We start from the raw sequence: 27,765 nt of genomic DNA on the forward strand, positions 1-27,765 counted from the left end.
CAATGGCAAAATATTAATATTAGTAATATTCCAAATATTAGGGTTAATCAATATTGATAACAGCAAAATGGTTGTTCGCCTTGATCCGTGGGCAATAAGCAACATTGATTCTTGAATTAGTTTAGAAATCTTCGCGAGTCTCACTCGTCATTATAAGAGGTCATTGCAAGGGGTGGACACGTTGACCGAGAGAATCTAGAGCGTTTCCATTGATTAGCGTACAGACAAATGGTATTATTAGTTATTAATGTTTGAGTATCAGTTCTTGAGGTATACCATTGTTACTCGTGTTACCGAGCATTTGAATGATATCAGTCTTGCAATTGTCCTTCAGTAATTCGATTGCTCGAGTTACCATCGAATTATTCACTTAATTAAACGATGATCATTTAACACTAGAACTACCGAGCATTTAACACAATGAACTATTAATTTTATCTTACACAAATGAAACTATTAATTTTTAATATCATCTCGAATATTCAGTGCTTCGAAGATATCAATAATTAAACAAAAATATCGTGACTAGTCATTTTGACCGGTAGTTCTAGTGTTAACCCTTTGCACTCAGTTTTTCACTAGAAATATTCGAACAGTTTCTAACGAGATGACGATATTTTGTGAACCCAACTCGAAGAGAAATCACACGTGCATCGAGGAACAAAGCTATTGTATTTCATTATTTCTCAAATTGACGCATTATACGAACTATAATATTCAATATAAAATTATATAGTTTCACCGTATGAAATCAAGTGGCGAGTGAGGGTCACCTCTCGAGTGCAGAGTTAAAAACGTATCAGAATCAACGCGAACGATTGTTCTATAGAACTCTCGAGAGCTTCGTGGCAGTTGATGCGTTAAACTGCAGATTTTTCAATGCACTCGTTGCATACGCGAACCCGTAGAAATAGCATGTCTCGTAGTTTCGTTTACTACGGTCACTACTGCTTTATTCACAATCCACCGTACGAAATGATTCTCTCCGTGGAAAGAACGCGAATCAGAGTAAGACCGACCGAGAGTCGAATAATCATGAATCAATTTTCCCCCTCGATTCTCTTCGAAAAGACCACTGAAAAAAACAAAAAAAAGGCGATCAATTTCTACAAGACTCGTCGTTGTTACATTCATCCGAACAATAACACTCAATAATTAATCATAAATCAATTTTCCTCTCGATTCTCTTCGAAAAGACCACTGAAAAAAACAAAAAAATGAAGGCGATCAATTTCTAGGCTGGTCGTTGATACATTCATCCGAACAATAACACGCGATAATTAGCCGCGTCTCGTGAAACTAAAGAAATCGCATGATCGTGGGTGAAAGTGGGCGCGATCCTTGCGACTGTTGCGTTAACCGCGCGCCGATCGTCGAGGACAAGTCTCCGCTCGCCGCCATTGGTCCCTTCGTTGCGCAATTTTCGAGTGGCCCTGGGGAACTCGATCGCTTTCGTCTCCTCGATTCCCGAATTTCGCGTCCGCCGGAGCAATCACCTCCGAGGTATAATGATGCAAGTAGACCGCGAACGGTTCATGCAAATCGAGATTATGGGCATACGAATGAATTTCCCTTTTCAAATCAACCTGCTCGCTCTAAAGACGTCACGTGTCTCTCGATTCTCGAAGAATTCGTTGGTACTTTCGACTTTCTTCCATGTTTCACGCTAAAACCACGGAATGCGTCGATTCGGCGCGTAGAATTTTATGAACTCTGGCGGATTTTTCAAGTCGATTCCGATCGATTACACGAATTTAAACGATCCTTTGTAGGAACAATCGAATGAAGTGTAGAATAGAACGATGGGAAATTGTTGAATTTATATTAACCCTTTGCACTCCGAACATTTAAAATGCTTTAATAGCTCATTTCTATAGAGAAACGTTCAAGAACCTGAAATTTCGCTTTGAAAAAGGAAAATTAAAAGTATACATGGATTCACGTCTTTTAATTTGTTCTGTCAATTTAACGTGATATCTGTGATGCAAATTATGTCTCTATAGCAGAGCCAACGGAGTGCAAAGGGTTAAAAATATTCGAACGATTCCGATACGACTGCGCACCGAGCCATTAAGTTACAAATTAAATTGCAGATCGATGCAATTACACGAATATAAACGAATTTCTAGGAACAATCGAACCAACGGTAAAATAGAACGATGGGAAATTGTTGAATTCATATTGAGAATATTCGAACGATTCCGAACGATACTGCGCACCGGTTACGAGGAGCCATTAAGTTACAAATTAAATGGCAGATCGATTGAAATTGATTAAACCGCGAGCCGTATTGAGTTTCGCGTAATCCTATATCGGCGCTGCGAAAGGGTAAATAGAACGATAATGCGATAGCAACGTTCAAGGGATAGACACTTGAACCACAGCGTCTCGAAAGTGAAAATAATATGACTTGTGTCGTTCCGCTGCGCAGTCGCAGGTGTAAGCGGGCATGGTAATCAGCCTGTTAACAAGATCGCAGTTCAGAGTAGCGATGCTCGTTGGAAAGTCGCGGAAATATGACCGAGATTTTCCGCGTTCACCGGCTGGAACCGTGCTTGCGAGAAAACTGGACTGCATCCTCATCTCCAGCAACAATAATATTTTCCTTTTATTGTTCACCGTTTACTTGATCGTTATTTTACACGGTGCGAAACAAGATTCGTATGAAGGAAGCACTATATAGATCTAGAGAACAAAGTTATAGCTGTAATAAAATAAACGCTCGTAATGTTAATGAAATTTATTGCTGTATAGTTCACTAATATTACAGTCTTATGTTTCGTTATTGATTTGTCAATATTGAGCTTGTATTTCATTGATAATTTGATAATATTATGTGTGATATTTGATCTGCAATTCATCGATATTGTGAGGTTCTATTTTATTGGTAGTTTATTAATATTATGGTCTTATGTTTCATTATTGATTTGTCAATATTGAGCTTGTGTTTCATTGATAATTTCATAATGTTATGGTATGATATTTGATCTGCAATTGATCGATATTGTGAAGTTCTATTTTATTGGTAGTTTATTAATATTATGGTCTTATATTTGATTATTGATTCGTCAATATTAAGCTCATATTTTATTGATAATTTGATAATGTTATGTATGATATTTGATCTGCAATTCATCGATATTGTGAGCTTCCATTTTATTCGTAGTTTACTAATATTACAGTCTTACATTTTATTAGCAGTTCACCAATATTACGGACACCCGGTTTATGGGCGATTCGCGAACATCATTCTATCTTACCAGTAATTCGCAAATACTACGATCGAACGTTTTATTAGTGATCCGCCGACACTACGGGCTCCCAGTTTACCGGTGCTTCAGCAACATTATAAACTTGCCTTCAATCGCCGGTCGTCAAGCCTCGAAATTCCATAATCGATCGATCGGCGTCGTAAAAATTCGTTGAACCCGCCGACGATAAAAGGAATTTAACGATTCCGCGGTGCCCTGAACACTTGTACGCCCGTGATCCGCTTAGAATGCGCATAATTTACGGCCGCGGTCGTTGCGGGAATATTTTATTCAGGCGTTAATCACCTGCCGATGATTAATCGAGCGTCGAGCGAAGAAGTTCAGCCGCGCGACGCGTTGACCGGCGGAAAAATTAATTGGTGTCTTCAACCGGTCGTGGCCTTAAATATCCATTTGAGGAACAAGCAATGACTACTTCTCAAATCCTCCGACTCTTAACTCGCCCACAGTAGCTTTTTATAGGAATTTCGTTCGAAATATCAGTGGAAATATAAAAACACAGGGCTGAGAATTTTCGTATAACATTCTCGAATTTGGAAATTCTCTGAATTGACTCTTAATTCGCCTACGATAGTTTTTTATAGGAATTTCGTTCGAAATATCAGTGGAAATATAAAAACACAGGGCTGAGAATTTTCGTATAACATTCTCGAATTTGGAAATATATTTCAAATATTTCAAACATTTAGAAACCTAGAAAATTGTGAATATTTCAGAATACAAAATTCAAGGGACGTTGTATATTAAAAAATCATCAAATAATTCGCAAACGGAATTCGACGGTTTAACCTCTTCAAATTAACACTAGAACTACCGAGCATTTAATTGTACCAAGAGCATTAAAATTGTACCAATAGATTATTTTCAGTTTCTTCAGACTGTCATTATAGTACACAAATGAAACTATTTTCAAAATCATTTCGAAGATATCAATAATTGCTAAAAAATCGGAACCAGTCGTTTTCACTGGTACGGTAGCTCTAGCGTTAAAAGTATTTCTCAAAGCCGAATATTCAATTGGCGAGACAGAATAATTATTCCAGAGAATGTTCGCTGGTCGGAACAAATTCATGATCAGAGCGAACCCGAATTCGAACTGACCATGAGCCGCCGATTACCGATAATAGCACCAGTTCTTGTAAATTAGGTTTTTCAAGCTTGCCTATCCCGGTACGGTTGATCGGGTTTTCGTACGCGGCAAAAAACCGTTACTCGTCGTCGACTTAACGATTATTTAAATCGAAATTTGCATCTTCCTCTTTCGGACCTCTGTTATTCCCGATTTCTGTCGGTCGTGTCGCTTTGTTCCCTCGGCTGCTTTAATTGGCGCCGCCCGGTTCCGATGACTCACGAAATCCTTGTGAAGGATGCGACGATGCGACGTCATTGCTTAACATTAGAATTACCCAGAATTTAACCCTCTGCACTCGACAATGTTTTTCATTACAAGCATTCATTTTCCGACGAAATATTAACAATATTATTTGCAACTTACACAAAGAAACATATTGTATAAATTATGGGAGAGTTTTGTTAATACCTGACTCATTTTATATTGATTTTTCCAGTTTATAATTTTGTTGCGTTCAATCAAATGGCGACTGAGAGTCGCCCCTCGAGTGCAAAGGGTTAATGACTCTCAGTCACCACTTGATTTCCTGCAGTGGACAACAAACAAAAAAAAACAGTCATTTTGACTGGTTAAACGGATGATGAAAAAAACGATCTCGCGGAGCGTCGCGTTAATTCCAATTGGGTTAAAGTTCCGAGTCGTCGGGGGAGCGTCTATCGCGCGTGAAACTGGGACTCGATCTGCGAAGGACGTCTATAGAAGAAGAGAGGAAAAAATGCGGCTCGATAGAGGCGTCGTCGTCGTTTGACTTTTAAATTTTTGATGCTCGGTGATCTCGTATCGAGCAACTGCGAACGACGAGACGCGAGGAAAACTGCGGGACTGGGATGGAATAGGGTTCGTGTTTTAAGGACACCTGGTACATAGCGAATTTGGATATTGACATTGAACCTGTGATTGCTTCGCAATCTGCTTTCCAATGAGCAAAAATGTTTCGTGTACTTTAGAGATACCTCGCGCACGGAACGTTACGAATTTCCGGAAGATTCACGCGGAGCGCAAACACGATGTTATTGGGAATAACTGAAAACACCGTGCTTTTACACTTCATCGACAGCTCTGACAGCCACGGCAAATATTTAACGTTCGAGTATGAATCTTCGCGAACTTTTCATTATTTTCCGCCGTGAACCTACCTCGGGATTAAACGCTCGAAACGGCACGGTTGACGTCGTCGAGTTTGCTCTTCTGGTTTCCATACGGAAATCAAATGATTTGAACGTCTCGTTAAATAATAACTTACCTGGTCCTATTTATTTGAACCACTATCCGTTAATCTCGCGATCAAAATATTTTACGAAAGAACACAAAACTGTGAGAAATATCTCAAACATTAACTCTTTGCACTCGAGAGGTGACTCAGTCACCGCTTGATTTGATACGGCAAAACCATGAAGTTGAATATTTAGTATTTTAAATCAAACTTTGTATTGCTACGTGGAATATTCAAATAACATAGCTTTGTTGCTTACTTTATCTGTGAATTATTATTAAATCAGTTTCAAGCAGTGTCATCTGTATCTCATCGGAACATGTTGAATATTTCTAGTGAAGAACTTTCGAGCGCAAAGAATTGAACATTTTACGAAGAAACAATAATGACAACAATAACATTCAACCCTTTGCACTCGAGAGGTGACACTTGATTTCGGTAAAACGATAAGATTTCATATAATATACTTCATATAATACAATTTGAGAAATATCGAAAATTCTGAAGTTGAATATCTTTACTATCGGAAAATGTTTAAACATTTCCAGTGAGGAACCTCCAAAGACTTAAGCTTCACGAAAGAATATTTTCAATAGCCTTTGACGCTGTTACGTAAAGCGAACAGATCGCTTTAATGAGCATAATAGGTTACTTATTAATAATAGACAATAAATTGTACACGAAGATCGAATCAGCTGTTGGTTTGTACATAATGATAATAATCATTCCGAGGCGTGCATCGTACAAAGTATATACCCGAGGCACGGCAATCTCCTCGGCAGTCGAACGCAGCGCGTGCCATAAGCGTTTTACATCCTATCTCGCTTCAATCTTCTCCTTTCTCTTCGACACTTTCACTGTCACTTCGCGGCGAGGCGGCGGCGGCGGCCGCTGACTAGGTTCATACTGCGTTCGGGTATGAGTAAGTAAATACATATCTCGCGGCCGCCTCCGGGAATAATGCCCCGTTCCACGGGGACGATCGTATCTCCGGCCGCAAATTGTTCCACGAGGCGCGGGCAATTAGTCTCCCCCGAACGTTTGGTTAACTTGCAAATCATTCTATGGTTGGTAAAAGTCGCTAATAAATTTTAATACTAGACTCTTCGGACGAGTGGGAATCACTTCTCGAGAGATGTTACTGGAAAAACTTCTGTTTTAGTGGGTCGCGGTCTGGAATGCGTGTTAATTGAATTTACGACTAGTAGGTAATACTATCGCAATTTCTGTAAATTTGTAAGTCACTGGATAGTTACAGCGTTGAATGTGTCGACTTGTGATAATCTTCTGTGAATTCTGAATTTCTTGGGGAGATGGATTATCTGCTTTAGAGTAATAATTAGTGGGAAACTTAGAGTTTTCGGGAAATTGCTTGTTTCTTGTACAAAATTCTACTATATTGTAGGACACTTTGTTTCAGAACGAAGTTGCGTTCAGTGGCCTTTAGTTTATTTAATAAGTAATTATTAATTATTAGTAATAATTACTTGGAAATTTAGTTTTCGGGGAAATTGCTTGTTTCGCTTGTACAAAATTCTATGTATAATATTGTAGGGCGCTTTGTTTCAGAACGAAGTTGCATTCAGTGACTTTTAATTTGTTTAATAAGTAATTATTAATTATTAATTATTAGTAATAATTACTTGGAAATTTAGTTTTCGGGGAAACCGTATTGCTGGTTTCTTGTACAAAATTCTACGTATAATATGAGACGCTTTGTTTCCGAACGAAGTTGCATTCAGTGACTTCTAGTTCACTCCGTTCTACTTTATTCTACTATCCCACTCTATTCCATGCATATTCACAAACCCATCAACACTTCCAGCATCAATCCCAATTCCAAAGAACCCCTTGCATCACACATTCACATCTCACTACGCTCGATAAAATAACTGTCCTTAATAATTCCATCAAAAAAGAAATAAATTTTATACTTTCCTGCCTACATCTACTCCGAAGGTTAAAGGCTAATAATAACCAGGCGATACTTAATTCCTCTTAGAACTGAATAAGTAACACATCGGATCCGTCGGATTCCTTTGAAATTTTCATCACGAGGCTGACACGTTATGAGGCAAGGGGTTAAAGTCGACGAACGTTCGACTCGGCTGCACACCAGAAATCATTAAAATCCGTGCTCGGTCTCTCGTCATAAATATTCATCGGTCCTCGTAGTTCCCTGTCGTTTCGCCTGTTCAAAGAACCTTGCCCCCCTCCTTCCTCGCCGACAAACACACACACACACACACACACACACGCCGCGGTCCAGCGTCGTCGCTCGGTTTCGATCCCGGCGTGCGTGGCGCGTCCTTAAATTAGTTAAACTGGTGCACTGAAATTAACCCAGTTATGCGAAAGAGAGGAGGATATCGAATAAATTCACCGCGCAGCCGCGTATTGGTGGCGTCAGCGTTGTGTGTGGGTGGCGGCAGCTCGCGTGCGTGTGCGTGTGGCTGACGGGGAAGAGGGAACATCGAGGGACACGGGGCGGAGGAGCGTGGCATCCTGCCCGGTCGGCGGGGAACAGGGGAACGGGGAGGGCGGGGGCGAGGAGAAAATGGGGCAGGATGGATCCGGGAACGAAAATAAAGCGAGGACGACGAGCTGATGCGGCGATGACAGGAAAAAATGGGGGCGGGGGCAGTGATCCGTGGTGAAATGAAAATAAAATTCGGCGAACGAGAGCGTATGGAGACGAGAGGGAAATGCCGGATGGGAGAACGTGGTTATGATGATACGGGGATGATGGGGCGGTAACGCCGAGATATATGGTGAAAATGAGAATGAAAGAAACAATGAGAGTGGGTAGTAAGGTGGATTCGGGAAATAAGAATGAAATGAAACGGGAACAATGAGGTGGCGTGAGGTGGGTTCGGGAAATATTGTGGAAATAAAATGGTGGATGGAGAATGTTGGTAGTGTAGTTTTTATTAGTGATGATGTCAATCTTAATTATAATGGGGTATAGTTTTTGTTGTATATTCAACTTTGTGTATGAAGAATGTTAGTTTTTAGTAGTAGTGATCTCAATCTTAATTATGAGATATAGTTTTTATTGTACTTTCAACTTTTGAACGTGATTTCCGTTATATAATATTGTGGAGATAAAATGGCGTGTGAAGAATGTTAGTATTGCAGTTCTTAGTGGTAATGATCTCTGAATCTTAATTATGAGATATAGTTTTTATTGTACATTCAAATTTTAAACGCAATTTCCGTTCTATAATATTGTGGAAATAAAATGGCGTGTGAAGAATGTTAGTAATGTAGTTCTTAGTAATGATCTCTGAATCTTAATTATGAGATATAGATTTTATTGTGCATTCAACTTTTAAACGCGATTTCCGTTGTATAATATTGTGGAGATATTGTGCACTGTGCTTTGGTTTACGTTGATAGGTGTTCAAATTCTTCGTTTCGTTAAAACTGGTTTTAATGTTTGGCTGTTGTTGAAAATAGAGCATAGTCAGAGGTTCACCGAGATCATGGTGGGTCGTAGCGCATCCTGCACGTCGATGCCAGTCACGTTCACAGACGTATTTCACGGAAAATTATAAATAATAGGCTTGAGCAACGGTGTCTAAAGCTACCTCGCGACACGCGGGAAAGAATGGACACGTTGGATTAATGAGGGTAACATGGAGGTGGTGTGAGAGACTTGTGTAAGAACACGGAGGAAGAAAACGAACGAAGCAGAGAAGACGGAGACGTTGCCGCAACGTGAGACAAAGAGATCGAATGGAAATCAAAATAAGTGACGAAACACCTTGCGTACAATCGCATGGAAGACTAATAAAGAGTTACACTAAGAAAGAGAAAATGCGGACAAACCCGAAATAACGACTCACGAAAAATAAGAAAAAACAAAATCCACAGAAAGAGTACGAAAGACTCCATTAACAAGTTCCGAGCGAACAGCCTACGAAAATGCAACAAGCCGAACGCAGAAATCGCCAAACTGGGACACAAAAACAACGAAACCAAGATGGCGGAGGGGAGTAAAACCAGAAGGTAAAACGAACCGAAACAATACGCTCCATTAGCGAGTTCCAAACGCCGCGGAAACGAGATCCTAAAGAAAAGAACGGAACCAAAAAAGCAGTACGCGCGTCGCGTTAGCGAGACCAAAATGGCGGCGCGGAAACGAGAAAGCGTAGAAACGAATCAACAGATACAAAATCATACAAGCGTTCAACAGATACAAAATCAAGAACATCGCGGAAGCTAGTCTCTATAACAAGGACACAGCCAAAATGGCGGTCGAGGAGATACGCACACAAGGACCAAGAGGAGAGCGCGACAGAAACTATGCGAAGCGTGAAACCCCATAAAGAGGGAGAGGAGCGGAGAGCGAAACGAAATTTAGAGTTTTCGGGGAAATTGCTTGTTTCGCTCGTACAGAATTCTACGTGTATTGTAGGACGCTTTGTTTCCGAACGAAGTTGCATTCAGTGACTTTCAGTTTATTTAATAATTATTAATTACGAACGGTCGAGCGTAGAAACGAATCAACAGATACAGAATCATACAATCGTTCAACAGATACAAAATCCGCAAGAACAACGCAGAACCTCTCGGATGCCAGTATATAACAAGGACACAGCCAAAATGGCGGTCGAGGAGATACGGTGCACAAGGACCAAGAGGAGAGCGCGACAGAAACTATGCGAAGGGTGAAACCCGATAAAGAGGGAGAGGAGCGGCGAGCGAAACAGAGGCCGGTGGTTAGAGAGGGAAAGAGACGAAGCGTACAGGGTAGAGGGAGGATCGAGCCAGAAAATGAAGACAGAGAGACGGGGGCGGAGACGGCGAGACAGAGACGGCGGCAGAGAAACGAGGCCTTCGTGTTCCCTTTGAAGGCACTCGGTGCTCCACCTGCCGCCGCCACTGTCTGCACAGAATGCGGGGGCGGCGGTGCGGCGGCACGAGTGGAGAGCAGTGATGCTCTTCACGGTTCCACGGATTGATCCTCGAACGGTTCGTTCCCGTTCACGCAAACCGGCCGCCCGGATCTTCGTCGGCATCCCCTAATCAGCTGAAACGAGCCGGACCGCGTTCCACGTGGAACCGTCGTGATCCCGTGACGGTTGTTCGACGTTCGAGTGACGATTCTCCCGCCGACCATGTAGATTGTCGGAATCCGGAGCTGGATCCCTTGAACCCGATGGATCTTTGATGTTTCGAGAGACGCGCGTTTGCTAGGTTCCTCGGAGTTCGAGCGGCGTTCATCGGCATGAAGATCGGTGTGAGGATGTTTTGAGGGGTTTCTCATGGTTTGCTACATGTGTTACAAGAATCATCGTGCGTTGGATAATATTGATAGAAAGAGATAGCCTGAGTCTGAGCTTTGATCATTGGTGAAGCTGTGATCCTTCGGTTGGAAGATTCTCAGGTTTCAACGGTGCCGAAGATGTTCGATCCGCGATAACGATCGAAGATTGTTCTGGTTCGATCAAGGGAGTCGACGGCGATTGTTGCTGCATACGAAGACCGCTGCGCATCGATGGAGAGGAGCGTCATCGACCTGATGAGGTTCCTGGACATCTGCCAGCTGTACTTCCAGACGAAGCGGAAGTCGCGGAGTCTGTGCACCCTGTGGGCGATCCTGACGTTCATTCGCACGGAGGACACCGGCGAGTTTCTTCGTTGGTGTCGCGCTTACATGGTGCCCCATCTCCGCTACCGCGAGAACTGCCCCGCGCTGCGCGGGGAGGACGAGGAACGACGGAGGGCGGATAAAGCGATACTGCGGTTGCTACAGGAGCTCTTCTACTGTCGCTGCTTGCCACCCTCTGACGTCTGCTTGTGAACTGCGATTGATTCGTCGGTTAAATGGATGTGCGGCTGCTGACTGGTGCGGGACTGTATTTAAATGGATGATGGCGTGAAGCTGGTAGCATGGTAGTCTTAAATGGAGGTTGATGGAGAGCTAATTTAAGTGGATGAGTAGAATCTGGTTGTCAGAAGGTTGTTTTGAAATGATCGAGTGAACAGCTGTTGGTTGGAGGATGCTTGTAAGTAGCTAAATAGGATCTAACTGGCAGTAGCTACTCTGAAATGGATGATCAGTGATCAGTGATGCGAAGCTAGTAGCATGCAACTTTTAAATTGGACGAGTGGGTGGCGATTGATGCTAAGCTACTTTTAAGTAGACAAATAGGATGTTGGCAGAAGACTATTCTGAAACGATCGAATGAACAGCAGTTGATAGAATGATGCTTGTAAGTAGCTAAATAGGATCTAACTGGCAGAAGCTATGGAAAGTAAAATGGATGATCAGTGATCAGTGATGTAAAGCTAGTAGCATGCAACTTCTAAATGGATGAGCGATTGACAATTGCTGCAAAGCTACCTTTAAGTAGACAAATAGAATGTTGGCAGAAGACTATTCTAATACAAATGATAGCTAGCAGAATACTCTTAAGTAGATAACCGACTAAAAGGCTACTCCTAAATGAAAAAGCAACATAAACATACAATAAGGAACTCTGAAGTAGCTAAGTAGTTAATCCGAAAAAATGCATGTTCTCCCATGGAAACCTAAAACTCAAAACACGCGTACGAATGTACCATAATATGGATTCGCAGTACCGGACTCAGAAGATACCCTCGATTGAAAATGTAGCGTTAACTTGGTAAGAGCAGAATTATCCTCAATAGATACATACTATTAACCCCTTGGCGTACTATTTACTTTCGTTACTAAGCTCGCGTAATATTTGACTGTCGGCAATCTGTAAGAAATACAACAAAATTTTCCATTCTACTTCAGATGGAAATTTCATTTGAAGATAGTACATTCATAATAGCAAAACAGTTTGCTTTGATCTGTGGGCAACGAACAACATTGATTCTTCTTAAATCAGTTTAGAAATCTTCATCACGAGTCTCACTCGTCATTGTACAAGGGGTTAAACCGATCGGATTTAAACTTGATCGAGAAACTCGATACGAAACTCTAAAAACAATCACGTCGCAATTCGTTCCGCTAGAAACTAAAACTCCGCAACACGATCAATGTCGATAGGTTTCGAATCAAGATCGAACTCCCCACGATCGTCCAATTTTCCATCGTACACCGTGAAAGAGAATCCTATTATTTCTCAACGATTTCCCCGTGTACATGGAAAATCTACCTGTGGCTCTCGCGTTCAATTCGCCCCTCCCCCCTTCGTTGTTCTTCCGGTCGGTTTTTTCGGTGTCCTTGCACCCCGCAGCGCGGCGGCGTTTCCGCGAGCGGACGTCTTGCACAGCGTTCTTCCCTTTCGTCGGCGAAGTGGCCACTCGACCTGTTTGTGTCGTCGGACCACTCGTCGTCGTCGCCGTCGTCGTCACCGGCCGACGAGGGCCCTCCAGCCGTTACGATACCCGGCTGAACAGGAAGCTCCACGTGGCTCGAGTGGAAATAGTTCTTGCTCGATGATCGACGCGGCCGATCACACGGCCATCATCCGTGTTTTTCTCTTCTCGCCGGCGAGCGACGCGAGAATCCTCTGGCAAATCGAGCCGGACCGGTATCGAACGCTTCCCTCCTCGTTTCCGTTCGCCGTTGACACGGTCGAGACCGCTGACGCGCTTCTGCGTCATTCTACGGGTGAATATTTCATTGTTTTACTGCTCGAACCTCTGGGATTTCGGAATTTTGCTTTTACCTGTTAACCCTTTGCACTCGAAAGTTTTTCAATAGAAATGTTCAGTATAATTATAATGATCACTAGTTATATCTATTTCTAGCACAATCTCAATCCTAATAATCAACATTACTCTAAATTTTAGGCATCTAATTCTAGGTTCATTCATTGCACTTCTACTAGAAAAATTGATGTTCAGATCTTGGCAATTACAGCTTTAAACATTTACTAATTAGTGGAAAATCTAATGATTTTAAGGTAGTCTCTTCGATTCATAAAAATGTTTAATATTATAACTGGTGCAATATTGAAGCCTACAGAGTTCAAAGGGTTAAAGCTTAATGATTGAGAATAGGGAAACAGTATTTAATTTGAACTCAAAATGATCGAGATTTATTCTTTCGAACTTCCATTCGAGAACTGTCTCGCGAGTCGGACTCGACATCGTATGGCGAAGGGTTAACAGTTTCGTGTTAAAGGAACAATAATTTTCTATGGTTCGCGTGAGAAGATTCCGCATTGATGTCACAGCATATTGATTCACTCTAGAAATGGCTTGATTCCAAGCAATAAATCCGTACTCCGCGTTTTATGGGAAGTTGTCGGTGATTTCTCAGGGCTCTTGGTTTTAATCTAGTTACCCCGAATGCTGATGGGAAATTTATGTTATTTGGAAGCTCCAAGCTTCGATTGGCTCTTTGGTATTGATATCCAATTAAAATGGAAGCCTCCGAACGCAGATCAAAGAGAAAATTAGAGGAACTGCATACATTCAATTAGCTTCGACATCATTCCTAAGAACCAGTGCGACTCCATGGGATCCATTTAAGATCCTACCCCCATTTGTCATAGTAAAATCACAAAATTCGACACTAACTATCAAACTTCGTGTAATGTATATGAAACATTGAAATAAACCAGTTCTATCCCTTGACTCGTGTATTATTTCCATTTAATACACTCGGAAATTTCGTCATCTCACTAAAAAATCATGAGTGCAATGCATTGAACTCAATAATCCTACACGAACAGTTGACAGAATTACAATTACAATTAACCTTTTTGTCATTTGTAATTTTAATTTTTGTTACCAAAAGCAATTAACCCTTCCGAAGTGTTCTTGGTTTCTCACTTTGAGGTTCACGTCGACGTTACTTTATTCAATTGCAGCTTAATATAACGCTCTATTCATTCATTCAAGAATATTTGGGAGTCATTGAAACGTTACCTTTAAATGGTACAATTGTGACACTACAAATAAACATAGAAAAAACTGTTGCAATAAAATAGAATATCCAGTCTGACTCGAAATAGGACTGCCAAGGGTTAGTCTGTTTAGAGATCAAACCTACCGTTCCAATTTCTTCAGTTTTCATTTAGATCCGTTTCAGTGGAAACATTTCCATCCGCAAAAAAGACTTTCGCGTGCATAGAATGAAACGTACCGGCAGAAAAAGATTGTCCATCCGCGCGGAGATCGATTATGTCCTCGGGACTCACCCTACTTCGCTCAATCCAAACACGCCGACGTTGAACGGAGCATATTCCAAATAATACCGGTGATTGATCGTCCGTGCCGGACGTATCTGGAGCATTTCTCCTTGTGTTAGATCAAATCCAATCGGGCCACTCGATACATCCGGTCCCGCTTTCGCACCTTTTGTCCGGTGAAAGGGTTCACGGTTCGACTGACTTAGAGGTTCCCCAACAATCAACCAGTTTCGATTGAACTCAACCTCGTTAAGTTAGTTTGAAAAAATGTCATCCGTATCTCATAAAAATAAATTGAACATTTCCAGTGACAAATTTTTCGAGTGCAAAGGGTTAAGTTCCAGACAGATCAATCCGAAGAGACGCTCGTCCCGACGCGTGTTTCCTAATGGCAAGCAGGAAAAAAAGATTACTGTCATTCCAGTAATTGTAAAATGAGAAAGTTCAAGCCGGCCATTATTGCGGTAGTCCCAGCGCGAGCGTGTCCGCGAGTTTCGACGTTCCCGAGGCTGCACTCGCGAGCGGAACAATGAGTGCTACGTTCAAGAGCAATAGTAAACAGTCTCCTTTTGTCGAGCGGCACAATGTCGTCCGGCCAGTTTCAAAATGGCCGGCCAGGTTAATTATACCTGTAGCACTTGTTATCCGGCGGCCGTGCGCGAGTCGCTTCTCAAGTTTTTCTTTCGAAAAACATGAATATTTCGAGCGTCGCAGCGGTGTGTTTGTCTTCTCATTTTTTCCTCGTAAACTAAGTTGTCGGTGATTGGATAAAATCTTGCTATACACCTGTAGAAACTATTAGAAATTATATAAATTGAAATTTGGATGCTAGTATTGAAGAATTTGCCTGTTGAACCCGAAGTATCGAAGGATTCTGAAAACGAGGAGAACAATCATCAGCGATTTCTTTAGTATATCATCGAAACGATCGAAGTTTTTTACAATCCTTTTATTCAGCTGAATTCCTTGTTAAATAACACGCGATTTTCGTCTGTACAAGTTCCTTCTAGGTACAGTAGTTTCCGAGTTATTCCCAAAATATACGTCGCTCGCTCGCGTTCCTCGGAAGTTTAAAGGCTGTTTCGAGCGGCGATAAAAGAGAGACACGTGCGATACATTTTTACGAGAACTGCACTGAATTTTCATCGAAATTGATAAATTACTCGAGCGTACTGTTGCGTTTTATATGAACGAGAAAAGGTGAAGCAGGCTGAAAACATCGTTTAATCCGTTTCCACGCGATATTGATTCGCGGACTGTTGCTCGCGATCTTCTCAAAGCGATTTTCATGCCGCGACGACGCGCTGTCCGCGGATAATCTCGGGCTCTTGGAGGTCGCGGCGGACTGGTCATCAATACGCGGCGATTCATTAGGATGTAGGCCGGCCAGGGACGATCGCGCCATTAATTAGGTCAAACGTGCTACCTGTGGATTCCTGGCCAGCCGTATTTTCCCACCGAAAAGTTGCTCGATGCGGAAATATCCGGCCTGGGGCGGGAACATTCGCGACTTAGGAATATCCTCTAAACAATCTCCATCCACTGGAAAATACTAATGCAGTATTTGCAAGAATAATTCACTCTTGCGTTATAGATACATCGAAATTCAATAGAACTTTAATTCGAAACTTGGAAACTTTTGTCTTAGTTTTTGGAATGAAAGGAGATTTCGGAAATATTTCTATATTTCCGAAATAGAATTTCCTTATGATTACTTCTCAAGAAATCTCCCGAGCTGTAACAATTGAAAATACATAAAAATTGCAAGTAATTAACGTTTTCTGGTGATTAATCCTTTGTGGACGAGGATTCTTTGAAATATACGAAGCTTTCAGATGAAGCTAAATTATATATTAATTGCCTAAATAATATAAAAGCAAGAAACTATGTGCTGATCTAAGTAATTAAATCATTTTGTGACTTAATCTTAGAAATCTCGACATTCGTCTGCAAAGGGTTAATTAACACTAGAACCACCAGACGAGTACCGACTTCTTCTTAGAATTATTGAAAAGGCAAACATACTAGTTTCAGAAATTATCGCGGAAACTGATACACTAATACCTAAATTGATACACAAGCCAATTGAAATCTTAATAACACTCTTATGTCTCAGAAATTTTCAAAAGTCAGTTCAAGTACTCGATACTTCTAGTGTCAATTCTCTTGTTTCCATCTTCAAAGTTTCAAAATATCTCAAGATTATCACAACGATCCCGATCTTTCTCGATCGTATATCGTGTATCGTTGCCCAGTGTCCGCGACTGTCAACAATGAACGTTCTTTCACGAAGATAATTAAACCCGACGAACGGGTTCGTGTTCGGTGTATTGCTCGGCCGTCGTCGTCGTTTACGTGACTCCCATGCGGCGACCACGGAAATAATTATTCCATAGAATTCGAAGAGGGTTCGAGCGCCGCGACCATGGCCGGCGAACGTGGTATAATCAGCGCGGCAATTAGGCGGCCGGGGGTCTCTTACTCATTAATTGACCGGCTCAGCTAATTACCGCCCCGCGCGGTTTCCCGATACTCGGTCGCCTTGCAATCTGTTTCCCAACTACGCGAATTTTTCCTTGGCTCCGTAATAGGAGCGTTAATTCAATCAATGCTGCGTAAAGTTCTGTGCTTCGATACGTATTCTTTGTTATGAGCGTGCGTCTCAACATTAAAGTATACTCAATTGTCTATTAACCCTTTAGGCGACTGAAAAGAACTGTAACTACAAACTCTTCTATTATCTTTAACACTAAAACTACCAGAGGGGTCAAATGACCCATGCCTGATGACTTTTTGCAATTGTTAGAAAGGTAACAAATGTTTCTCTGAGAAATTATTAAAGAAATTCATTTAGCATGAAAATTCAATTGTAAATCAATTAAAGTCTAAGCAGATGCACTCTTGGAGTTTCTATAGGAAAATTAGAAAATCTGATTGAATTACTCGGTAGTTCTAGTGTTAAGATTCATTAAAATATTTCATATTATAACCGGTGCAATATTCGAGCCTACAGAGTTCAAAGGGTTATTATATACACTTTGCAATTTTGTTGTATCAAATGGTAATGAGAGTCATCTCTCGAGTGCGAAGAGTTAGTATTTATACGAATGTCATAGAAACAATACAGTGCCTCGATGAATGTTCACCACCGGGTCCAGTGGCGAGCACGTTCAGAGGCAGCGCGCTCATTTATAGCCCAGCCATTCGACGAAGAAAGAAGAGCACTCAATTTCTTCGAAACCAGCTCTCTGGTTGATCCCTGCGCCTATTGTCGCGTCCTCGAAACAGGCCGCGATAACTCTTTGTTTCTTTGTGGCGCGCGGCGAACAATGGCCGAAGAGTCACTTCAATCAGCCAAACGGAAAATCGGTGTTCGCTTTGACGAAGCCGAGCAACGCGGTTTCAATTCCGTCGCCGTTGAAAAGTTAACAACGCCGGCAATTATTAAGCCCGGAGTCCCGGCCAGTTTCACGGACGTCCCGTTCGCCCGGAATTAATTATAACTCGGTTTATCTTATCGTTAGACAATAACAATACAATAATCTTGACGATCCGCGATCCATGCCCTATATTTGAGAGTCCCCTTTATCTCGAGCACGAAAACAACCTCGAACGGATCCACGCGAATTGAATAATAAAGACATTTGCAGGTCGTCGCGCTGCACTTTGTATCGGTCATTCGAATTCGACGAGTCTGATAACGTATCCGAGATCTTCGATAAACTATGCAAAGTTCAATTGAATAGGATTTCAATGCGAAACAACGGAATTAAGATAGGGAACAGATTTTCCCAAGAAACGTGATAACGATCCTCGTATTTCGTAGATTTCCTGTTTCCATGTCATTTTGTGCAATTTCGGTGTGCGAGATTTTATTAGCATTAGAGGTTAAGATAAACTTTCTTAGCAAAGTGTAATTAATCGATAAATCTTCATACTTAATGATACAAATCTTCATATTTCATAGATTTCCTATTTCCATGTGCATTCTATACAATTTCGACGTGCAAGATTCGACTAGACGTTAGACGTTAAAGTAAACTTTCTCAACGAAGTGTAATTAATCGAAGTATCTTTTATCTTCGCCACGATAAACGTCTGTCCGAGCGACGATATTTCCACAGACTACTCGTCCACCGATCTAAAACGTGAATATTTCTCTCGTAATCGAATACTTGACATTTCGCCCGCGTAATCGGCGGGCCGATTAACGATTTCTCGCGTAACTCAACTCCTCGGTGAATTTCGCGCTCGCCGCGTTTCCCCGACGCGAGTGCCGTCCCTAACGCGAGCGACGCGTCTAACGAGCGTGTTTCCATTTGGTCATCCGTTGATTTGATATTCCGTAATCGGACGGCGGCGGAGAATTCCGGTTCCGAGGGTACCGGTTTCATACTTTCTCGTCACTTTCTTTTATCGTACGCCCGAGCGAAGCACGATGGAACTTCCGAGGGAGCCGCGAGCTGTTTATTACCGTCCCGACGACTTAATTCAGTGGTATTACCGGCTCCGACAATGAGTTTCCGTGGTTCTTGTCTAGTTTCGACGATCGGAAGGGGAAACGTCGCGCTGTCTTTCATCCCTCTCGAATGTCGACACTTCGAGATGAAACGCATTAACCCTTAATAACTGTAATTACGACTGGAGATGATATTTATAAATACAACTACAGTTGTAGCTGTGATATAATTGTAATTAGAGTTATGATAGTCATAGTTCCAGTTACACTCTCAATTACGAAGCAATATTAACCCTTAGCACTCGAAAGTTTTCCACTAGAAATATTCAATATTCTTCGATGAGATACAGACGATGTTCTTTATATTTTATAAATAATATTTTTAAAGTTTGATGATTTATAAGATTTGGTATTTAATAAAAAATCTGACATCCTTGTTTAAATAAATGTAACTATAACTACTACTAGAGACAATATTTATAAAGTTTGCTGATTTATAAGATTTGGTATTTAATAAAAAATCTGACATCCTTGTATAAATAAACATAACTGTAACTACGACTGGAGATAATATTTATAAATATAACTACAGTTGTAGCTGTGATATAATTGTAATTAGAGTTATGATAGCCATAGTTCCAGTTACACTCTCAATTACGAAGCAATATTAACCCTTTGCACTCGAAAGATTTCCACTAGAAATATTCAATATTCTTCGATGGGATACAGACGATGCTCTTTGAAACTAATTAACAAGGAAACATATATAAATTAACACTAGGTTTACCGAACGCGTCAATTTGACGCAGATCGAATTTTATAAACATTATTTGGTAAATGTTTTAATCGGTTTTCCTGATTGTCTATTTCTACATCTACAATTTCCAAAATCTAAATGAACGAATATCAACTACCCCGGGAACAATAGAATAAATTGTACAATATATGCCCGTAAGCCTAGCGTTAAGAGTGTACTGTTCAGAAATGAAAATATGTTTAAAAAAAAGGAAACACTTCTCCCGATGTAGGCGCGAGTACCCTTTTAAGGTAAATATTTCCTGGAATCGAGGTGTATTTTAAAATATTCGCGGGCCTTGAAGCATGCTCAGGGTTAGGAAGTGATGGTGCACATGTTCCGAGGCATGAAGCCTTTTTCGTTACTCCATTCCGAAACTCTGTGCAATGTCGTCAGAGATGGCCACGATTAGAGGCCGGTCACGAACGTGTATTGAGACAAGGTGCCATTTGTTACTCGAATTATCGGCGACACGTTTGGCCTTATTCTTATAGGTCGAATTTCATCGAGATACCGAGAACCGATTCATAATCTCACCTTATCGCGGTGCACTCGACGATAAACAATAAGCAGCAATTCAAATTCAAACGGAACGTACATCTGTACACTTAATGAGAAGTTGTATCGATACTTTATCAACGTAGAATCTCGATTATCTAATTTATTCGATCTATTAATAGTCAAGTGCCTGAAATTTAGAGTAACGTTGATTATTAGCATTGAGATTGTGCCAGAAAGATTAACAGTTAAATGTTTAAACCTCTAATTGCCAAAATCTGAACAATTTTTCTAGTAGAATGGACTGCAGTGAGTAAACCTAGAGTCAGGTGCCTGAAATTTAGAGTAACGTTGATTACTAGGATTAAGATCGTGCTAGGAATAGATATAACCAGTGATCGTTACAATTATAGTCACTCATACATTATAAGTATTAATCACTGATTATAATATTCATACAACCAAGTTCTAGATACTGCTTTCTACCCTAAAATCATTACATTTTCCACACCAAATTTTGCACTGAGAAGGAAAATAAAAGATCGAAGAAATGTTATGGTATTTCTCATTTTCACTGGAGATACCGTAGAAATTAGTTGCAGTTGCTAAATTACAAAACCATCTGGAGTTAAGGGTTAATCTTAAACTACCCTAAAATCATTACATTTTCCACACCAAATTTTGCATTGAGAAGAACAAAAGATCGAAGAAACGTTGCATTTCTCATTTTCAAAAACGATAAAAATTAGTCGCCGATAGATCACGAAACAACCTGTAATGCTAAGGATTAATCCGATAATCCAAATGTTCGAGTACTCGAACGATCAATACCCGAACAATCTAAATAAAGCAACATCGACCGGAATCAAGGTCCCGCATTAAAAATCTTCAGCGGACCCGATCGAACCGTGACCCGCAGCACGATCGGCCCGACGGCGTCGCGTTCGTTAAAAATTCCGTGAAATCTGCAGTCGCAATTATAATCGTGTCCGTCGAGAAAGTTCGTGCTCCGGGCGCACTCTAAATCGACATCGATCGGGGCCCGGCCAGGGGAGGAAAGAAAAGCGGTTTATTTTGCCGCAGCGGACGGGTTAAAAATACCCTCCGTCTCACGGAACTTCCGGCGGCACTGAAAATAGCGTGTCGAACGCTTCCGCGTCCGCAGGTGCTTTATGTTCCGGCCGGAGGTCTGGTACCTAGGCGAACGACGGCGGACTATTTTTAGGCCGCTTTCCCATCGTCCGTGAAAAACGCGTCCCCGGCTTTTATTAACCCCGCCGAAGGTTAGGGGCTGCTCCTTTTCCCCGGAAGCGCACCTCCGACGCGAAATTGCGAATTTCTCGTGGCCTGAGCGACCTTTCAACCGGCGCACGATGATTTTGATGAGACTCGTGTGGTATCGTAGTTTTAACCCTTTGAACTCTGTAGGCTCGAATATTGCAACAGTTAGAATATTAACCCTTTGCACTCGAGAATATTTTTCTCAATAAATATTCATTATTTTGTGAAATGTCAATAGTTTTTGCAATTGACGTGAAGAAATACTTTGCATAAATTGACAGAACTATTTTATTTCGATGTTCCATGTGTTCGTACATTATGTAAAATTTAATATTGAATTTTCAATTTTACAATGTTCTTGTGATCTTGATACCATAGAAATTAGTTGCAGTTGCTGATAGATTACAAAACCTGGAGTACTAAGGGTTAACCTTTGAACTCTGTAGGTTAGAATATTAACCCTTCGCACTCGAGAACATTTTTCTGAATAAATATTCATTATTTTCTTGTGAAATGTCAATATTTTTTGCAATTGACGTGAAGAAATACTTTGCATAAATTGACAGAACTATTTCATTTCGATGTTCCATGTGTTCGTACATTATGTAAAATTTAATATTGAATTTTCAATTTTACAATGTTCTTGTGATCTTGATACCATAGAAATCAGTTGCAGTTGCTGATAGATTACAAAACCTGGAGTGCTAAGGGTTAACGTTGAATTACGGAAACGAATAATCTCGATAAATATCAGTGGCGCGAGAGAGATTTCTCGCGATGATTAAATAAGCTTGAGTATCTACAGTAGTCAAAGGTTGAAGATCGTTTAACAAGTGCACTCAAGAAGCAGACAGTATATCCTTGAAAGTGCTTGTACACAATCTCGTCTCGAGATTTCAGCAATACTAATTACACCCGAGCGTGGATCGGCTTTGGTTTAGACGAAATCAGATCACAAGGGACACTTTAATCTCTGTAATTAACCGTGCCCGTCAAATGATACCGGTTAACTCCGCCTATCGCTCGATACGTTCGGTAGCGCGCGGTTGTGTATCAACAGCTACTTCTGGTAATTACTTTCCAGCTCGGCTTTACAAATCTTTCGAGTAATCCCTTAGATTAAATATAGAATGATTAACAAACAAAATTCGTGTACGTATCAGCCTAAAATAGATAAAAACCAAATTCATCGCGCGAGACATTGCCAAATCTCAATTCATTTCCGGCGCAAGTGGTTAATTTAAGTATATAATTTCATCCGATCTTTATCAGATCTCCTTCGTCTATTTTTCGTTATTTATTGTTCGCAGAGTGAATCACATCGACAAGTAAACGGCTCGACAGTGTACAATAAATGGCTCGACGAGACGTTTCTATTGCAAAATTTTCAATTATATCTTTGACACATTGACAATCTTGTCGCATTACGCCTATTATATTGTTTCGAAACATATCACTCTATACAGAATGATTAACAAACAAAATTAGTCTACATATCAGTGTAAAATAGGTAAAAACGAAATTCATCCAATGTAGGATTAATTTATTAAAAATCCCATATATTGTAGGATTAATCTATTAAAAATCCCACGTGTTGCCGTGGTGGGGAATAAAAAGAAAAGATACACTCACTGGGTAACAATACCAAAAATGTGCAGAACAAAACCCTACAATAATTTCATGCGATCTTTATCTCCTCCTTCTGTCTTTCGTTATGCGGAGTGAATCACTTCGACAAATAAACGGCTGGACAGTGTATTTACAAAGGTCCATTGTTCTGTTTCCAGTATCACGGACACGCGTGTGGATGAGGGTAGACCATCTCAACGAGAGGGATGTCTGAAAGCGAGGGAGAGCACGTAGCTCGGTCGGTGGCCTTGGAGCAAGCCTACGTCCACGAAGTTTACGAACAATGCGCCGAGAAGACTGTCCAAAGTAGACACTGGCCACGGATCTGTCAATTCCTCGAGGAACTGGAACCCGGAGCCCTCGTCTGCGATATCGGTGAGTCGGAATCGTGCAGCCTGTTCTACCTGTTGAAGCGAATGTTACAGGACTCACGAAGCAAGCATTTCAGAATAAAGATCTAGGAGAGTGACGTCTACACACTGTATAAAACTGAATAGAGAAAGGAATTGTTACTATGAGTTGTTACACTTTGCATAGTATTTCATCTGTTTCCTAAGGAATAGCATAAGCTAATCTTGAAGTAAACTCAATCCTATAGAAAGCAGTATCTAGAACTTGGTTATATGAATATTATAATCAATGATTAATAATTATAATGTATCAGTGACTATAATTGTAATGGTCAGTAGTTGTATCTATTTCTAGCAGAATCTCAATCCTGATAATCAACATTACTCTAAATTTTAGGCACCTGACTCTAGGTTCATTCATTGCAGTCTCTACTAGAAAAATTGTTCAGACCTTGGCAATCAGAAGTTCCAACATTTACCAATTAACCTATAAAATTCCAGTTACAAGTATCATAAAGCATAAGGTTAATCAAAGATCGTTAATTTTTGCGTCTCAACACGTATGCTCGCAGCTAGTCCATATATGGGCACGTGTCTTTCTTCGTTCGGTCGCTCGGTTTTTCCTCGAGTTGCATCCAGATGTAGTCCCCGGTCACTCGCGCTTTCACATGATCAATTTGACCTCCGCGCGGATGTATCGGCGCGGATGTTTTATCCGTGCAGACCTCGGCGTTCACCGGGCGCCTGATCCCACGTCGCGACGCGACGCCATGATCCGGCGCGCTGAAATACCGTGGGATCCGTTCACCGTCTCTCGGGATTACACAAACTCATCGACCGGCGAACTTCGAGGCGCCTGCCCCTCGACCGATTTTTCGTCGTTCCGAACACACGCCGCGTTCCGTCGATCGAACTCGATAACGAATTGTTATCTCCGGTAACTCGGCCGATCGATGAGCTTCTCGTTTTCAGTTTGAGGCGTTTCTTTCGTAGTTTTTGTTCCTAATATTCTATGGTTTTGTGTGTCCAACATTTTTCCGATTTGTGTTCCTTTGATTGTTTCGCGGTTTCATATCGTCGAGATATTTTGTAATTCGATATATTCTAATAATTTCGGAACTTGTTTTGCGATCTCGTTGCGTCTCCATTTTCGTGAATGTTTCGTTTGTCGATGTTTGTTTCGAAATCGTTTCCAGTTTGTAAACGTGCGCTCTCGTAATCGGTTTCCGTAATGTCGCTGCGCGGACTTTTCCTGGCAAAAGAGACGAAACTTGGCGACCGAGCTGTTATATAACAATAATCTCCATCATTATCTGCAATCCTTTCCCACTTATTCACCGTAGAAAAACCATCGCTTAATAATCGTGCGTGAACCTTTCCCAGGATCGTAAAGTGGTTCCCTTTATTTTTCCATCGAACGGATAGTTTTCACAATCCATTCACAGAGGCTGTTATATATTTTCGCTGTCGGCCGATTTATCGGACGAAACCGAAGCGGCAATGTTAAGGTTTACGGCCATTAGTCGTTCATCAGCCCCCGTTGCATCTCGAGATCCTAACGGAATTTATTTTACTAATTGGATCGCATTAATAATCGGCCTTCGAGTCGATGCGAAGTATCGTTCCGTCGAAGTGCTCTCGTTCTATGGATCAGTGGTTCTCAACGTGGATTCGCGCGTGAAAATTCGGCGTACGTTACGACGCAGGATACAGTATACATTCATTCGTTTATTAATTTATTTCATTTACATTATTACACTACAGTTCTAATCTACATAACAATTCACAGTTACATCTATATTTTTATAAACTATATGAAGCATGAAACGTTGAGAGCCGCTATTCAGATAACTAACTTAACTGTTTCAATTAGCAAGCACTTGATCCTAAATTCAGAAGGATTATAGCTACTCCTGGCGAACCACATTAACCACCAAAGGACACTCCATTGATATCCATTTCCTATCCGTCTACGGGCGCATCTAGCCATTAACTTCGGCTACACTAGAATAGTTCCCAGTGCTTTGTGTCTACTCCCAATACAGCAGTCGCTAATTGTCCCTTTGCTCCTATAAATAGGTCCTGCCTTACTCCAGTTTACCATAATTTAACAACGCAAACGTTGGAATCCCCTGTATAATTAGCTCTTGACGCCCATCTCGACACAATAATTCGAAAACTATCTACTGAGAACACAGTACTTACTATAATCAGTTGATCATACAACAGAGATAACAATACAAAGTAATAAAGACTCAACATTCAAAGCAAACGTTGGAATCCCCAGTAATTAGCTCTTGACGCCCATCTTGACAAAATTCGAAAAATATCTACTAAGAACACACTAGTACAATCAATTGATCATACAGAGGTAACGATACAAAGTAATGCACAAAGCCCCAACATTCAATATGCAAACGTCTACACTGGCGCTGCACGAGCAACACAAAAGAATCACAAAGCATTCGCTGAAAACCCATGGAAACTCATTAGAAGCTGCTCATTACGAACAATTGCATCAGGGCGTCGACGTGTCGTCAGTTTTTACGAAAGTTCACGGGTTAGATAGGATCTCCGTTCATCGTGTAAGCCGTTCGATATTCCGGCAGGAACGATCGTTAATGGAAACTTGATTCCCCGGATCGCGGATTATCCCGTGAACAACCGACAGACATCTCCCCCCCTTCGCCCCGCGGTTTTGAAAGGGTGATCCGCGATTAACTCCGCGATCACGGTGCTCATTACCTCACGGCTCGCTTTATTTGTCCAGGCTGTGGCAACGGGAAGTACCTGAGCGTTAATCACAGCATCTTTAAGGTGGGAGTGGACCGGTGCAAGCGTTTCACGGATATCGCGCGTGAGAAGGAGAATGAGGTGAATATATCATTCCGATATGAAAATAACGGCGGCGTGGATATCGAACCGCGCGGCGCAGGAAACCGACGCTTAACATCCGTATCCTGGCTCTATCCTCGAGAGCTGAGCGTAATTGCGCGTTTAATTGTATCCGGAGCGTTTCCCCAGTGGGAAACCTTGCGTTTTCCTCTGTCCCCGAGTGTCGAGCGTCGCCTTTTCCCCGAGCGGAAAGGGTAAGAGGAAAGAGGCACGAGGAAAACCGGTGCGCTCGGGTATCGGTATCGGTCGAGAGTCGGCTGGATCAATTAGAATTAATCGTTGGCCGTGAATCTAATATCAATATTTGATTCCTAGTTCAATGGTACTGTTTAGAATTCCAGTGGGAAATTGTTGTTTAACGCGATCGTTGTTGATAGGAGTTTAATAGTTTTGATTACGGTATCGTTGATTGGATCATCTGTTAGTATGCTTGATATTGGGTTATTATTGTATGTGAAATTGTTAGCGGATTCTTGTGTTATTAATGTTATCGGAGGACTGCGATGAAATGGTTTCGTTTTGGGTATTGCAGGTGTTGGTCTGCGACAATTTGGCTTTGCCGTTTCGAGACGAGAGTTTCGATGCGGTGCTCTCGATCGCGGTGGTGCACCACTTCGCCACCACGGAGAGGCGGGTGCACGCGCTGAAAGAACTGGCGCGGGTGCTGCGAATCGGCGGCCGATTAGTCATCTCCGTATGGGCTATGGAACAAAGACACAGAAAGGTAATCGTCGCACGTTCTAGTATCGTACGATCTAATAACCGGTGGATCTTGTGCGAGTGTCTTGTGAGAACTGAAAGTTTGCTGATTTATGAGATTTGGTATCTAATAAAAAATCTGATATGCTTGTATAAATAAATGTAACTGTGACTACGACTACGAGTTATAATAGTCATAGTTCCAGTTATACTCACAATTACAAAGCAATATTAATCCTTAGCACTCCAGGTTGTTTTGTAATCTATCAGCAACTGCTAATTTCTATGGTATCTCCAGTGAAAATGAAAAATGTAATATTCCTTCGATTTTTTATTTTCCTTCTCAGTACAAAATTCGGATGCGTGGAAAATCTAATGATATTCTATAGAAACTATAGAAAATTTGGCGTAACGAATTT

At 41.3% G+C, this 27,765-nt stretch overlaps 1 protein-coding gene across 3 annotated transcripts in view; it reads left to right on the forward strand.

Annotated features, from left to right (window-relative positions):
- Positions 1–27,765, forward strand: part of fid (class I SAM-dependent methyltransferase fire dancer) — a 57,311-nt gene that overhangs the window by 13,361 nt on the left and 16,185 nt on the right. For 2 of the 3 annotated variants that reach the window (XR_012998702.1, XM_031970973.2), the window contains exons 2-4: positions 23,561–23,777; positions 26,523–26,626; positions 27,180–27,371. Coding sequence is in view for 2 of the 3 variants with exons in the window: in XM_031970973.2 (XP_031826833.1) it covers positions 23,609–23,777; positions 26,523–26,626; positions 27,180–27,371 (465 nt within the window). In the remaining variant the exon portion in view is untranslated. Of the gene's footprint in view, positions 1–12,186; positions 12,253–23,560; positions 23,778–26,522; positions 26,627–27,179; positions 27,372–27,765 lie in introns of those variants that run through there. The other variant, XM_031970974.2, reaches the window with a different exon arrangement.

This window comes from Nomia melanderi, chromosome 5, assembly GCF_051020985.1.
Source record: "Nomia melanderi isolate GNS246 chromosome 5, iyNomMela1, whole genome shotgun sequence".
In the NCBI taxonomy this organism is placed as follows: Eukaryota; Metazoa; Arthropoda; class Insecta; order Hymenoptera; family Halictidae; genus Nomia; species Nomia melanderi.